The sequence below is a fragment of the Homarus americanus genome, unplaced genomic scaffold (assembly GCF_018991925.1).
Source record: "Homarus americanus isolate GMGI-L3 unplaced genomic scaffold, GMGI_Hamer_2.0 scaffold48090, whole genome shotgun sequence".
In the NCBI taxonomy this organism is placed as follows: domain Eukaryota; kingdom Metazoa; phylum Arthropoda; class Malacostraca; order Decapoda; family Nephropidae; genus Homarus; species Homarus americanus.
This window is the reverse complement of record NW_024753848.1, coordinates 662,299-676,894: the sequence shown is the minus strand read 5'-3', so window position 1 is coordinate 676,894 and position 14,596 is coordinate 662,299. Positions and strand designations below refer to the sequence as shown.

General features: G+C 45.9%; 1 protein-coding gene across 1 annotated transcript in view; it reads left to right on the top strand.

Annotated features, from left to right (window-relative positions):
- Positions 1–2,326: 2,326 nt before the first annotated feature.
- LOC121855628 overlaps positions 2,327–14,596 on the top strand; it is a 28,831-nt gene continuing 16,561 nt past the window's right edge. Inside the window, exons 1-2 of the mRNA XM_042350690.1 lie at positions 2,327–2,756; positions 11,021–12,750. Of these exons, the coding sequence (XP_042206624.1) occupies positions 11,802–12,750 (949 nt within the window). The 5' untranslated portion in view covers positions 2,327–2,756; positions 11,021–11,801. The remainder of the gene's footprint in view (positions 2,757–11,020; positions 12,751–14,596) is intronic.

Sequence of the window (14,596 nt, the reverse complement as noted above, 5' to 3'; positions counted from 1 at the left end):
ATATCACTTATGTTACTTGTATATTATTTGTAATTCGTAACCCATTCCCCAAATATGTAACTGTATATTTTCAGCCTTCTGCCTGCCAAGCTCTTTCAATAAACCGTTAATTATTATTATTTATTATTATTATAGAGGCATCATAAGCACTCACAAGCACCCTACACCCACACACACATAATCACACCCAAGTGTTTTGACAGTTTCTCAGAAGTTTGTGTTGATAATTTTCTGTCAGAACAACGCCTCACATTGACGAATCATTACCGTTTTAAACCACATTGATATTTCATTGGGCCAATCACGCACACGTCAGTCTCATAATCTAGTGTGACAGTGAGTCCGCTACATAACCCAGAAAATAGGTTTTTGTATCGTATTAGAATTTTCATGCCTTGCTGTTTTAAGAATTATTATTTTAAGATAACAAAGGTTGACCTCCAACTTGGCCAGCTGCCATGTTCTCCCAACAAGTCCCTCGACACATTCTCACAAGTTGTTTTTTCATTTATAAATGGTTATAGAGAAGCCATGTCCAGACTTAGCACTCAGATAACATTTGTTCAGGAGTAGCTGGCGAGGTCCTGGAAATAAGGTCACACGATTTATTTCCCCATTAATGTGGTGCTGGTGGAGGAATACGAACAGTTTTCAACGCTCACATTATTTTTTTCACTTCAGTTGGTCAATGATTTGTGAGTCACAGGCCTCGGGACAACAGCCCTGACACAAAGTTTCGTCACAATATTATTTAGTTTGTGTGATATTCATGGCCCAAAAAAAATAGCGAACAAAGTAAAATGATGATTAATGTGATAAAAATAATGTCAACAATTCTCCTCGGTCGTATAGTTGGAGGCTGAGGTGTAATAAGCATCACTCATCCTCAGTTGTCACATCAGTACAAACAATATCTTAACACTTGTCTCTGGGGTCTGGATGTCCTCTGTGGAGAACACTATTTAATTTGTACCAACAATATCATGGTTTTGGGAGGCAGTTAACACATCGAGAATGAGAAGAATAAACGTAAAAGCCTCCCTGTTCTCTCATAGTAATCTGTGAGTGATGTCTACAGTATGTGACAAGTGTGGGGTGAGCTGCGGGTAGTGTGAGTCACGGGCCTAATACCTCGGCCTCTCGCGTCCTGGTTTCCTCAACTCACCGACGTCCACCACAACAACATAAGTATCGAACATTATAACAAATACACCGTGCACTTTGTACTGCTAAAAAAAGTGTATAAGACCTCAACAAGATCATCCACTCTGAAAAAAACCGATTATTTTTACTAAGATACTACAATAGGCTACTATTAGGTGAAACAGATACACAAGCTCTGAATATTTATTATAATATATTCATGACAAAACAGACAAACAGACACCTATATACTGCTCTCCTCGAGACAGTCAACACACGATATAAAAGAACCAACTCGCACCGTTTTATGACACAAGCCAACAGCTCTTACACACGTAAAATTTTTACGATGTTACTACTTGACCTTGAAGTGTCACCACCGAGAAATTTGTGTTTTCAAAGCCCAGTTTATATTCCCTGTACTTGTAGCCCGTCAGCGTTGTTCACCTTCTACGTGTTATGTAAAAAAGCTGTATTTGACCACTTCCATTGACGTTTTGAAAGTGTGTCCCATACGCACGACTGCCCTACACATAACACAACCCACTGCATACTACTTCGGTGTGGTCGGCACTGCATTCGACCTCCTTCACTTAAAGTAAAGCCAGGTACCCAATTTTACAGCCAGCTGGGTGGACTGCGTGTGCGCCCTGGAGTCGAATCACCGACCCTTAAAACAACAGCGACATTCAGAACAACAATAATCTCTGCTAGCCAAATTATCCCTAAACGTATTTCCTTACTTTTTGTTATATATCAGAAATATTAAATATTCCCTTAATATCGTGATACTAATATTTCCACCACACACATATACGTTAGCTATATCCATTACATAAACATATATTAAATATTTCTACCAGATATGGCATTAAAGAGAAATAAAACGCTGACAGTTATGAACACAAGAATCGAGATGTTTTTGCTTCCCGACACTGAATCACTTGTCATTAGTCATCCCATACTTTGTACTTGTTCACTGCTCTGTCTAACACTTGTAATTATTTTTCATTTCTTCGGGAAGTTAATGTGGTTTCATGATCATAGTAAAGATAAACTGTAGTATGGTAATATATGGATTTGTGTGGGAGTTTTAAATTTATTAGAAGAATACGGGGGTCTGTGTGAGGTGTTGCTGTTGCGCGCGGGGATGTCAGTGTCAAGACCAGAGTCACCAATACCAGTCTACCAGACCAGTGTGGCTGCGGCCGTCGTATAGGGAGGGTGGAGGTATCGTTCTCGCGTTCCCCGAGCTTGGTGACTGAGGCCGCTGACATGAGGTGTTATTTTAGTGATCTTTGATGAATGCAGATCTAATCCAAGATATTATATGAGTGATCTCTGGTAACTTAAGACCGCAAATCAAGTTGTTATCCTGGTGATCGAAACCAAGACTTGTGTTATGGTAGTGGTGAGCCCTGGTGCTTTGAAGAGCTCACGAGGTGTTTTGCTGGTGATCTGAAGCTTCAGTTCTTGGTGATCCTTGGTAACTGAAGCCTTTATAACTCTTGAGATGTCCTGCTGGTGACTGCTGCAGATCCTAAACTAGTAGTGTTGTCCTGCTGGTGATTACGCTTGCCTGTACCTGGTGACCGAGCAGGACGGTGATTAACGTGAGTAATTAAAGACTACTGTTGTTGTTCCATTTACCTGTAGTGACTCATGACTTAGTGGGTTGTGGTGAGTAATCATCTTTTAGGTCTTGAATAATATTTACAACACCCCTTCCTCCTCATCTTCTTCTTCTTCTTCTTCTTCTTCTTCTTCTTCTTCTTCTTCTTCTTCTTCTTCTTCTTCTTCTTCTTCTACCTCATCATCCTCCTCCTCCTTCTTCTTCTTCCTCCTCCTCCTCTTCTTCCTCTTCCTCCTCCTCCTCTTCCTATTCTTCTTCCTCTTCCTCCTCTTCTTCCTCCCTCCTCTTCTTCCTCTTCCTCCTCCTCCTCTTCTTCTTCTACTTCCTCCACGTCTTCTACCTCCTCCCAATTCCTCTCCTCCTCCCACCACCTCTCCTCCCCTCCCCCTCCCACGTGTTTCTGATTTCCTTGTTATTTTTTTGGTCGTCGAACCTGAGCTAGTTTTTAGGGAATTATACCATAAATTAATAAATATATCGGTCTACTGTTACGTGTGTGTGGAGGGTTAGGGTAGAGGAGGAGGAGGAAGGAAGAGGAGGAGGAGGAAGGAAGAGGAGGAGGAAGAGGAGGAGGAGGAGGAAGGAAGAGGAGGAGAATTGGTGTGCATGTATATGTTGTGTTACAGTCAGTCGGATTGAGTATAGTCATGTACACACACACACACACACACACACACACACACACACACACACACAGGGAGAGAGAGAGTGGGTAATTCATGTGTGACAGCTGTAGAAAGATGGTTTTGTGAGGGAGCCGCCTGATAACGATCTCTCTCTCTCTCTCTCTCTCTCTCTCTCTCTCTCTCTCTCTCTCTCTCTCTCAAGCAGCAGGGTCGTAAGCCACAAAATCTCAATGCCTCCTCCTGCCTCCCTTTTACCACACCTCCCCTCTACCCCACCCCCTCCTGCCCTCCCCTCCTTAACACCTGTCCTTACTTTGAGGTCTATAATTAAATGTTACCTGTGAGTAGTTTATTGACGTTTGTGGGAATAATATTAATTACCGCCATAATTAGACTGTACCTTAGTGGGGATCACCTGAAGATTAGACACCCTGGTTTATTTGACCTGAAGCATAAGGGTGTCTAATCTTCAGTTGATCCCCGTAATATTTAGATTAAACCAAATTTGCTTGGGTTAGGTTAAGTCAGGTTAAGTGAGATTATGTTAAGTTTGGTAAGCTTAGGTTAGGTTAAGTTAGGTTAGGTTACGTTGAGGAGTTTTAATCGGATTTGGTTAGGTTAGGTTACGTTACGTTGAGGAGTTTTAATCGGGTTTGGTTAGGTTAGGTTAGGTTCGGTTCGGTTAGGTTTGGTTAGGTTAGGTTAGGTTAGGTTAGGTTAGGGAGTTTCAGTAAGTTGTGTGTGTGAGGAAGTGAGGTGAGTCCTCAGGTGTTTTTGTCCACCTGTGTTATATAGTCCCGTTACACCTGGTAGACGCTCAGGCAGGTCCTACAGGTCACAGGTAAACGAGAAGGGGCAGTCAGACCCAAGCAGCCCCACCTCGACCACCTGAAGATTAGACACCCTAGTGAAATGATTATAATGGGAGGAATTTACCTATATATGGCTTGGTGGAAGAGAGGGGGAGGAGGAATGGAGAAGAGGAGGATGAGAAAGAGGGAGAAGGAGGAGGAGGAGGAGGAAGAGAAAGAGAGAGAAGGAGGACGAGGAGGAAGAGACGAAGAGGAGAGAAGAGTAATGTGATACACTAACCCAGGCAGTAGAGGGGTAATGTTACCTCTTTATAATGTGGTGTGGGCGGTGTGTGTGTGTGTGTGTGTGTGTGTCAAGCTAAGGGATTCACTCCTCACACACACACAATCAGAAAGAAGGAATTTATGAGGAAACTGAAACACGTAATAGATGTATAAATTCGTAGCCAACATAAATGAAAAGTATTGGTTGTGTTTTGTTACCGTGAGAGAGGAGTTCAATAAGCTACCCTTCCACATTTTGTTCAGGGCGCCTTACAATCATGATCCCTTGGTGAATTTTTCTTCCTTGCGTTAATTCCTTTTTGTTTTTTATTGCTTTTGTTAATTCTATCCCTTGTTTTGTATTTAGTTTGTTTATATATTTTTTTCTTATTATGTATTTTTTTGGTGTTTGTTTACTGGAGGTCTTATAGTTCACACCAGGAGTAGACAGACTCCCTAGTGTGACCCGGCAATCATCCCGACGTAGTAAATTATTAGGGTGTGTCTGGATAGGTAGATGTTTATTGAGTAAGATAAAAAACAATACCTAGACAGTATAAATACCTGTATATAAACAATGTGTACCGAGACAGTGTAGGTATACAAATAATAAACCCACCCCACTGTTCTCCTTCCTCCCTCCCCAGAAATAATCAACACCAAAGTTATTGAAGTGATGGTAAAAAAAAACAAAAAAAAAAAACAATAGCTTGTATCATAGAGGTATTGGATTCTATAAGCTACCAGAGGTCTGATACGATTTGATTCTCTTATGAATTTTTCCCATTATTCAGTACTATTAGTAAGCCAACCCGGGTCATGTGTGTGGGTGGGTGTGTCAGTGTAAGAGACAGACAATGTGGTGTAGTGTCACATCACATAAGAAGGATTACGGTACTTATAGTGTGGCTGTGTTGGTATGTTGATATGGCGAGGCGGTGGGCGGTCGGGCGTGTGGGTGAAGGAGTGGGTGTGGAGGGAAGGGGTGGGCGGGGGTAGAGGGAATGTGAGTGAGGAGACATGTGGGTACTGCGGGGTGGGTGGGGGGAGGGGGGAGAGGTGGTGTGGACATACGTGTTAGTTGATATGCGGAGCGGATCTCTTTCTAGCGGTAGTCCAGTGCAGTTGGTGTGTTGTCCGGTCTTCCTGGGCGGGGGCTTGTCTTGTGTTGATCAAATAGCTGAGGTATAACGTTAGGGCCGGCTATTGTGGTGGAGAGGTAGTAGGTGTGGCCATGTCTCATCCTGGCCATGTCTCACCCTGGCCATGTCTCATCCTGGCCATGTCTCATCCTGGCCATGTCTCACCCTGGCCATGTCTCATCCTGGCCATGTCTCATCCTGGCCATGTCTCATCCTGGCCATGTCTCATCCTGGCCATGTCTCATCCTGGCCATGTCTCACCCTGGCCATGTCTCATCCTGGCCATGTCTCACCCTGGCCATGTCTCATCCTGGCCATGTCTCACCCTGGCCATGTCTCATCCTGGCCATGTCTCACCCTGGCCATGTGTCCACCTGGCCATGTCTCCACTCCTTTTACGCTGTGTGAGAAGTGATGATTATAATGATCAGTAGATTGGTGGTGATGGTATGGTGGTGATGGTGGTGATGGTAATGGTGGTGGTGGTGGTGGTAGTGGTGGGTGGTGATGGTGGTGGTGGTGATGGTAGGTGGTGGTGGTGGCAATAGTGGTGGTGGTGGTGGTGATGGTAATGGCGGTGGTAATGGTGATAGTGGTGATCCTCCTTAACAGTGTATTATGCATCATATTGTCCGTAGATTTATTTTAGTTCCCAGTTCTGCTTTGAGGTTGTTAGACACCACCATAACACACCATTGCATACCACCATTCCACCACACCATCACCACCACACCACACCATCACCACCACACACCACACCACACACCACACCATCACCACCACACACACACACACACCATCACCACCACACACACACACCATCACCACACACCATCACCACCACACACACACACACACATCACCACACACCATCACCACCACACACACACCATCACCACACACCATCACCACACACACACACACACACACACACACACCCCACACCACACACCATCACCACCATCACCACCACCACACACCATCACCACCATCACCACACACCATCACCACCATCACACACACCACACATCACACACACACATCACCACAGCATCAGGCGTGTGTGTAGTGAGTGATGTATCTCCCAACAACAGCTCACTGTCTCCTCCTCCTCCTCCTCCTCCTCATTATTTTTAAGCACATTCCTGTACGTTGGCCCCAGGTCACCCGCTGACGTAGTAGTAGTGTAAGGAGGAGGTCAGGTCAGGTCAGTGTGCCGTCCTAAGAATCTAGTCAGTGTGCTCTAGTATTTGTTCACGGACACTCCCAGACACTCACGGACACTCCCAGACACTCCCACTCCAGATACTCCCTCCCAGACACTCACGGACACTCCCACTCCCTCCAGATACTCACAGACCTCCCAGATACTCACTCCAGATCCCAGACGGACACTCCCAGATACTCACGGACAGATACTCCCGGACACTCCCAGACACTCACGGACACTCCCAGACCTCCCACGGACACTCACGGACACTCCCAGACACTCACGGACACTCCCAGACACTCACGGACACTCCCAGACACTGACGGACTCCCAGACACTCACCAGCAGCCCAACATGACTCTTACGGTTTTATGAGCAAGTGACCAACCCGTCACTTGATGGTGTGTAGTCTCGTGTGTGTGTGGGTAGGCTAGCAGCTTACCTCCTGCCCCCCTCCTGCCCCACCACCTGTCCCACCACCCTGCCCCACCTCCTGTCCCACCTCCTGTCCCACCACCTGTCCCACCACCTGCCCCACCACCCCCCACCTGCCCCACCACCTGTCCCACCACCTGCCCCACCTCCTGCCCCACCACCTGCCCCACCACCTGCCCCACCTCCCTGTCCCACCACCTGCCCCACCACCTGCCCCCACCTCCTGTCCCACCTCCTGTCCCACCTGCCCCACCACCTGCCCCACCACCTGTCCCACCTCCTGTCCCACCACCTGTCCCACCACCTGCCCCACCTCCTGTCCCACCTCCTGTCCCACCACCCGTCCCACCTGTCCCACCACCTGCCCCACCACCTGCCCCCACCACCTCCTGCCCCACCACCTGCCCCACCACCTGTCCCACCACCTGTCCCACCTGCCCCACCACCTGCCCCACCTCCTGTCCCACCACCTCTCCCACCACCTGCCCCCCACCACCTGCTCCACCACCTGCTCCACCACCTGCCCCACCTCCTGCCCCCACCTCCTGTCCCCACCTGCCCCACCACCTGTCCCACCTCCTGCCCCACCACCTGTCCCACCACCTGCCCCACCTCCTGTCCCACCTCCTGTCCCACCACCTGTCCCACCACCTGCCCCACCTGCCCCACCTCCTGCCCCACCACCTGCCCCCACCACCTGCCACCACCTGTCCCACCTCCTGCCCCACCACCTGTCCCACCTCCTGTCCCACCTCCTGCCCCACCTCCTGTCCCACCACCTGCCCCACCACCCGCCCCACCTCCTGTCCCACCACCTCTCCCACCACCTGCCCCCCACCACCTGCTCCACCACCTGCTCCCCACCACCTGCCCCACACCTCCTGCCCCACCTCCTGTCCCACCTGCCCCACCACCTGCCCCACCTCCCCCACCTCCTGTCCCACACCTGCCCCACCTCCTGTCCCACCTCTTGCCCCAACCTGTCACTCAATAGGTGAATGACAACGCCCATCACCTCCAACACCCCCGCGCCCTCCGTGGATGACTATAGTCTACGCCCAGCACAGCCACGCCCTACATGGCCTCTTGGTGTAGGGGCCGCGTCTAGCCTGACCGTGTGTGTGTGTGTGTGTGTGTGTGTGTGTGTGTGTGTGTGTGTGTGTGTGTGTGTGTGTGTGTGTAATCCTCAGCTCTCCTCTATATTGTAAACACATAATAAGGGATAAAGTTCTGGTAGAAAAAGTAGAGTGTAAACAATGGTGTTGTTTGTGTGGCCAGCAGTTGTCTGTCTGTTTGTTAATTGTTTGTTTGTTTGTCTAGGAATGTTTAACTTTTTTATGATAAATTGTTGTGCTGTATCTTCCACCCCCTCCCTCACCCATACCGGCCAGACACATCCCTAACCTAACCTAACCTAACCTAACCTAACCTAACCTAGCCTAACCTAACCTAACCAAACCTAACCTAACCTAACCTAACCTAACCTAACCTAACCTAGCCTAACCTAACCTAACCAAACCTAACCTAACCAAACCTAACCTAATTTATTTATTCCTCCTAATATTTTTTACCTCTTCATGATATAAGTAAACATTTATCTTCTATAGTAAAATGTCCTCAAGTCTCTAGTTAATGTGCACAACTGTTCTCAAGTATTACCAGAAATTAGATTATGAACCATTTTTGACAAGTTATAATGATTTAATGTACTTATGTTGATATTATAAGTGCTGAATATATATATAAGAGTATTATGTATGTGTGTGTGTGTGTGTTTTGGCATGTATGTGTGTGTGTGTATGTATGCTGTTGTAGTGTTTGTATGACTGTGAATGTTAGTTATGGTAAGCAAGATGGCCGCCCTAGCTTGACGGATGTGACCCTTGGCTGTCACTAACCCCCCTTCACTCAACCTAACCTAACCTCCTTCACTCACTTAAAGCTCAAGATTCTCTCCCCTAGTTATTTAATTTAACAACAGTAGACATATTATTACTTATGTCACGTTTATATAATTTACCAACAGTTATATTAGGAATGTTATCACGTGCGTGGTGACAACATTCATTTGTTTTTGTTTTTTTATGCTGCCTCATCTTGGGTCTGTGTTAGAAAAATACCACGAACGTTATCCCAGCCTCGTCTTGGGTCTGTGTTAGAAAAATACCACGAACGTTATCCCAGCCTCGTCTTGGGTCTGTGTTAGAAAAATACCACGAGCGTTATCCCAGCCTCGTCTTGTTTCTGTGTTAGAAAAATACCACGAACATATTTTCCAGCAGATACGAGCCTAAAAGAGATATATCTTACCCTTCCTCCTGAACTGTCTTAGGTTAGATTCGGTTAATTTCAGCTGAGGTTAAGTTAGATTAGTTTTAAAGTCGTTTAGTTTAAAAGACTATGAATGGTTTAGTAGTTAGTATTCGGGGTATTTTTCCGAGACTCTGTGTGTGTGTGTGTGTGTGTGTGTGTGTGTGTGTGTGTGTGTGTGTGTGTGTGTGATGGCAGTCAAGTGTGTAAAAGTAAATGTTGTTTATGTGAGTATGTTGCCTTAACCTGCCACCAGACACCTCACACACACACACACACACACACACACACACACACACACACAGTTAAGGAGGTGGTAGTGTATCCCTCAACGAGATTGTTTACATAATGATGTCATCCAATAAAAGAGACGACAATCTGCAGTGAACTGTTGAAGATTTACGTGTGTGTGTGTGTGTGTGGGGGGAGGGAGGTAGTGTGTGTATGTATGATTGTATTTTAGTGTATGTGAGTAGTGTGTATGTGTATGTATGTATGTTTACTGTTAATTAATGTATGTACACACACTTCCTTTGTATAATGAAATTAGATACACAAGTGACCCCCCCCCATCAACTATGTGTACACTCACCCCCCATAACTTCTTGACAGCCACTAAGTTTAGGTCTAGGTTAGGTTTTGGTTAGGTTAAACATGGGCTAACTCTTCTTTTGGGTATGGAGTGGGTGGGGAGGGTGTGTTTGGGTGATATGTGGGCGGGAAGGACACACCCACACAGTGATGATGGCCTGCTCTCTCTCTCTCTCTCTCTCTCTCTCTCTCTCTCTCTCTCTCTCTCTCTCTCTCTCTCTCTCTCTCTCTCTCTCTCTCTCTCTCTTACTCTGTTGTCACTTCCATTATCTCCGTCATCGTGTGTGTAATAATAATAATAATAATAATAAACGGTTTATTGAAAAGTTTGCAGCCCGAAGGCTGAAAATATACATGGACATAAATGACTTATTACATACATTGGTAGTTTAACAAAAGCCTTCATTAGAGAAAGGTGAAGGAACATACAGTGAACATACAGATTAATGTTTACACACGTAGATCATGTGAGCTGAGGTGTTGAACAGCAGACACGTAGTGTAGTAACTCCCTCACAGATGGCGTTATGAGGGGCATCACGTGGAGTACTAGTTTTCTCACAGGTGGTGTTGTGAGGGGCACAGTAATTCCCTCACAGATGGTGTTATGAGGGGCATCCGCATGGCGTGTGTGTGTGTGTGTGTGTTATTAACCCTCGACCCAAGCAGAGGTATATAACAGTCACACTCAATAGGTTAGGTTAGCTTGGGTTAGGTTAGGTTAAGGTGAGTTAATGTTAGATTATGTTAGTTAAGGTTAGGTGACCTCGGGTTAGGTTAGGTTAAGGTTAGATTGTGGTTAAGTTCGGCAAAAAGTTACATACCCGTGTAATGTTGTGTTTATTTTTGTTACAGGTGTGTTTAAATGCTGCCGCCATCTTGGACTATCAGCTGCGTGGGTGACGTCATCGGCTGTTCCACTCCAAACACGCTTCCTGTCCTTCTTGTGACGTTACCAAACACGCCAACGGCCACTATCTCAAGAAACACCAGATCAGCGCCAAACACCCTAACTTATCTTCAAGAAACCACCAAACCAGTCAACTTACCTCTAGATCATCGCCAAACACGCCAATCCACCTCCCTACAAAAACCCGCCCTAAACCACGCCAAACTCGCCAGGGCAGAATGCTTCAACACCCGTCATGGCGGCCTACAGTGACTTACCATATAAAAGTGACGATAATACAGTGAGTGTGTGATGTAGCGAGGCTTCGGGACGGTGCAGGTGATACGTGTTATTCACTTTATATGAAGACGTATCGAAGACTCAAATCATAACGTTCTGTCAGTGAAGGGAAAAATCTTTGACATTGTATCGGTTAGTCGGTCAGGGTGGTGGTGGTGGGGGGGGTGTATATATGTGCGTGCGTGTGTGTGTATTGTCTGTATGTGTAAAGAGGTCAGTGACGCTTGTAAAACTGTATTGAATGTATGCAGAGCGACGCCGGCACATGTTCAGATTATCAAGAGGGTAATATACAGGGGTTGTCTATACTCCTGTAAACTGTCGTGTGGGCTAGACCAACAGGCCCAGGTATACAGTTCACAGCCTGTATGGTTGTCTGAAAATACTCTCTGTTAAATCGCCCGTCAGACCAACCAGAGAAAATGAAGACAATAACGAACTGACGAAATGATTAAGAGGAAAATGATGATGGGAGTAGTGTTGTTGGTGGCGAGTTTGACTGGTAGCTGGAGTGTCGCCTCGCCTTCTCTCCCTCAAGTTGACCTCTCTGCTTCCTCCTCTCCCCGTCCTCTCACTTATCACCCTCACCCTCACCCCCATCAGGAAGGTCATCATCAGCTAAGAACAGACCTCACAAGTGATGCAGATAATGAGAGGAACAAGAGTGTATTGAGTATCGGTAGTGATTCCAGTAAGAGTTTGGTTCATCTCGGTGTGTGGAATGTTGTCGGGGAACAGTATAGATCGAGGGTGATAGTGGAGGGTGGAGGGCCAGGAACTACAGTGGAGTATAGTGGAGGGCCAGGAACTACAGTGGAGTATAGTGGAGGGCCAGGAACTACAGTGGAGTATAGTGGAGGGCCAGGAACTACAGTGGAGTATAGTGGAGGGCCAGGAACTACAGTGGAGTATAGTGGAGGGCCAGGAACTACAGTGGAGTATAGTGGAGGGCCAGGAACTACAGTGGAGTATAGTGGAAGGCCAGGAACTACAGTGGAGTATAGTGGAGGGCCAGGAACTACAGTGGAGTATAGTGGAGGGCTGGAAGAAACTAGAGAGGAGGGAAATAGTGGAGTAAACAGTAGAGGAGGGAGGGAGCGTCGTGGTGAGGGCCGTCATCGCTCCAGACATCACCACAATCAAACAAACACGCGCAGAACACGAGACAGACGCCGCCAAGGTAACCAAAGGAAAACAAGAAGAAATGAAGATAACAACACAAGAGGGCAGTCCCCAGGTGACAGTAGCAGCAGCAGCAACAAGAGACGAAGGAATAAGATACCCAACAACAGATTCAGCCGAGATAACAGGACCTTCGACAGACCCCCCAAGAAGACCCTCAAGACTGGAAATCGTCGACGTAAGAGACCCAACAAATGGAACACTCCTAATAAACGTAAGTAACAGTGATTTATTTTAATTTCTTTACTAATAATAAACCTTTAATATATTTACAAAGACATGACGTTATTTATAGATATATTTAAGTTAATTTAAGTTCATAATCTCCATCAAACCTCAATGTAAATGAGTACTACGGGTTCGTGTGTGTGCATTCCTCCGCCATGTAAGCAAAGTAGTTCCTAGCTTTAATGCTCGTACTACAGATATAAATAATGTATCTCTTAATGTTTCTGGCGTAAAAAAAAAAAAAATTACAGATTAAGTCACTAATATGTGGTCATTAAGTAAATTAGTTTGTTAATTTATGTAATATGTATATTTAGTGGCGTTGTGTATAATGTTCTGTGAATGTATACAGCGTCTGTTTATTTTGACCGTTTTTATCCTGTTCCTCTTCCTCCTCCCCTCCTCTTCCTCCTTCTCTTCCTCCTCTTGGTTTTCTTGTCCTTGTCCTTCTTCCTCTCTCCTCTTCCTCCAGTTCTTCCCTGTTCTCTTCCTCCTCCCCTCCTCTTCCTCCTCTTGGTTATCTTGTCCTTGTCCTTCTTCCTCTCTCCTCTTCCTCCAGTCCTCAATTTCTTCTTCCCAATCCTCTGTCTTCTTCCTCCTTCTCCACCCCCTCCACTTCTTCCTGGTCTTCCTCCTCCTCCTCCTGCTGGTGGTAGTGACGATCAAGTACCTAGTGAGGCAGGGTGAGGCAGGGTTATGAGGCAACAGATGAGGCAGGGTAGGTGAGACAGGGTGAGGCAGGGTTATGAGGCAACAGATGAGGCAGGGTAGGTGAGACAGAGGGTGAGGCAGGGTTATGAGGCAACAGATGAGGCAGGGTAGCAGAGCAGAGGGTGAGGCAGGTTATGAGGCAAACAGATGAGGCAGGGTAGGTGAGGCAGGGTGGCATGGAGGTAAGGGTGTTGGACTGTGTATGGCAGGGAGGAGTGTGGCTGTGTCGTGGGTCACTTAGGAGGATTGGGGTGTGTGGGCACTTTGGATGTGCGGGTGGCGGGAGAGTGTCTGACGTGCGTGGGTGGCGGGAGAGTGTCTGACGTGCGGGTGGCGGGAGAGTGTCAGGTGTGTGCGTGGGTGGCGTGGGAGAGTGTCTGATGTGCGTGGGGTGCGTGGGAAGTGTCTGGAATGTGCGTGGGTGGCGTGGGGGTTCCTGGCGTGTGTTACAAAATAAGTGGACTGACACGTGTAGGAGGCATGAGAAAGTTGGTACGAGAGAGAGAGAGAGACTTGAAACATCCCTGACTGACTTACCTGGATTAATATTTCTTTCCGTGGAGCGCACACACACACACACACTCATTGTTACTGTTTGTTAAGCAATCTTTTGCCCCTTGTGGTCTGGTTGTTATTTCTTCAATAAACTCCTAATTGTTATTTTATTATTATTATTGTTATTATTATTGTTGTTGTTATTGTTGTTATTATTATTGTTATTTTATTATTATTATTGTTATTATTATTATTGTTGTTGTTATTGTTGTTATTATTATTGTTATTTTATTATTATTATTGTTATTATTATTATTGTTGTTGTTATTGTTGTTGTTATTATTATTGTTATTTTATTATTATTATTGTTATTATTATTATTGTTGTTGTTGTTGTTGTTATTATTATTATTATTATTATTATTATTATTATTATTATTTTAATTATTATTATTACTGTATTGTTATTGTTGTTGTTGTTCAGTTTGTGTTTGCTAACGTGAAGAACAACAGCTAACACACTATAACCGAATATCTGATGTATGTTTTGTCCAGTAAGTGTTCTGTCCAGTGAGTGTTCTGTCCAGTGAGTGTTCTGTCCAGTGAGTGTTTTGTCCAGCAAGTGTT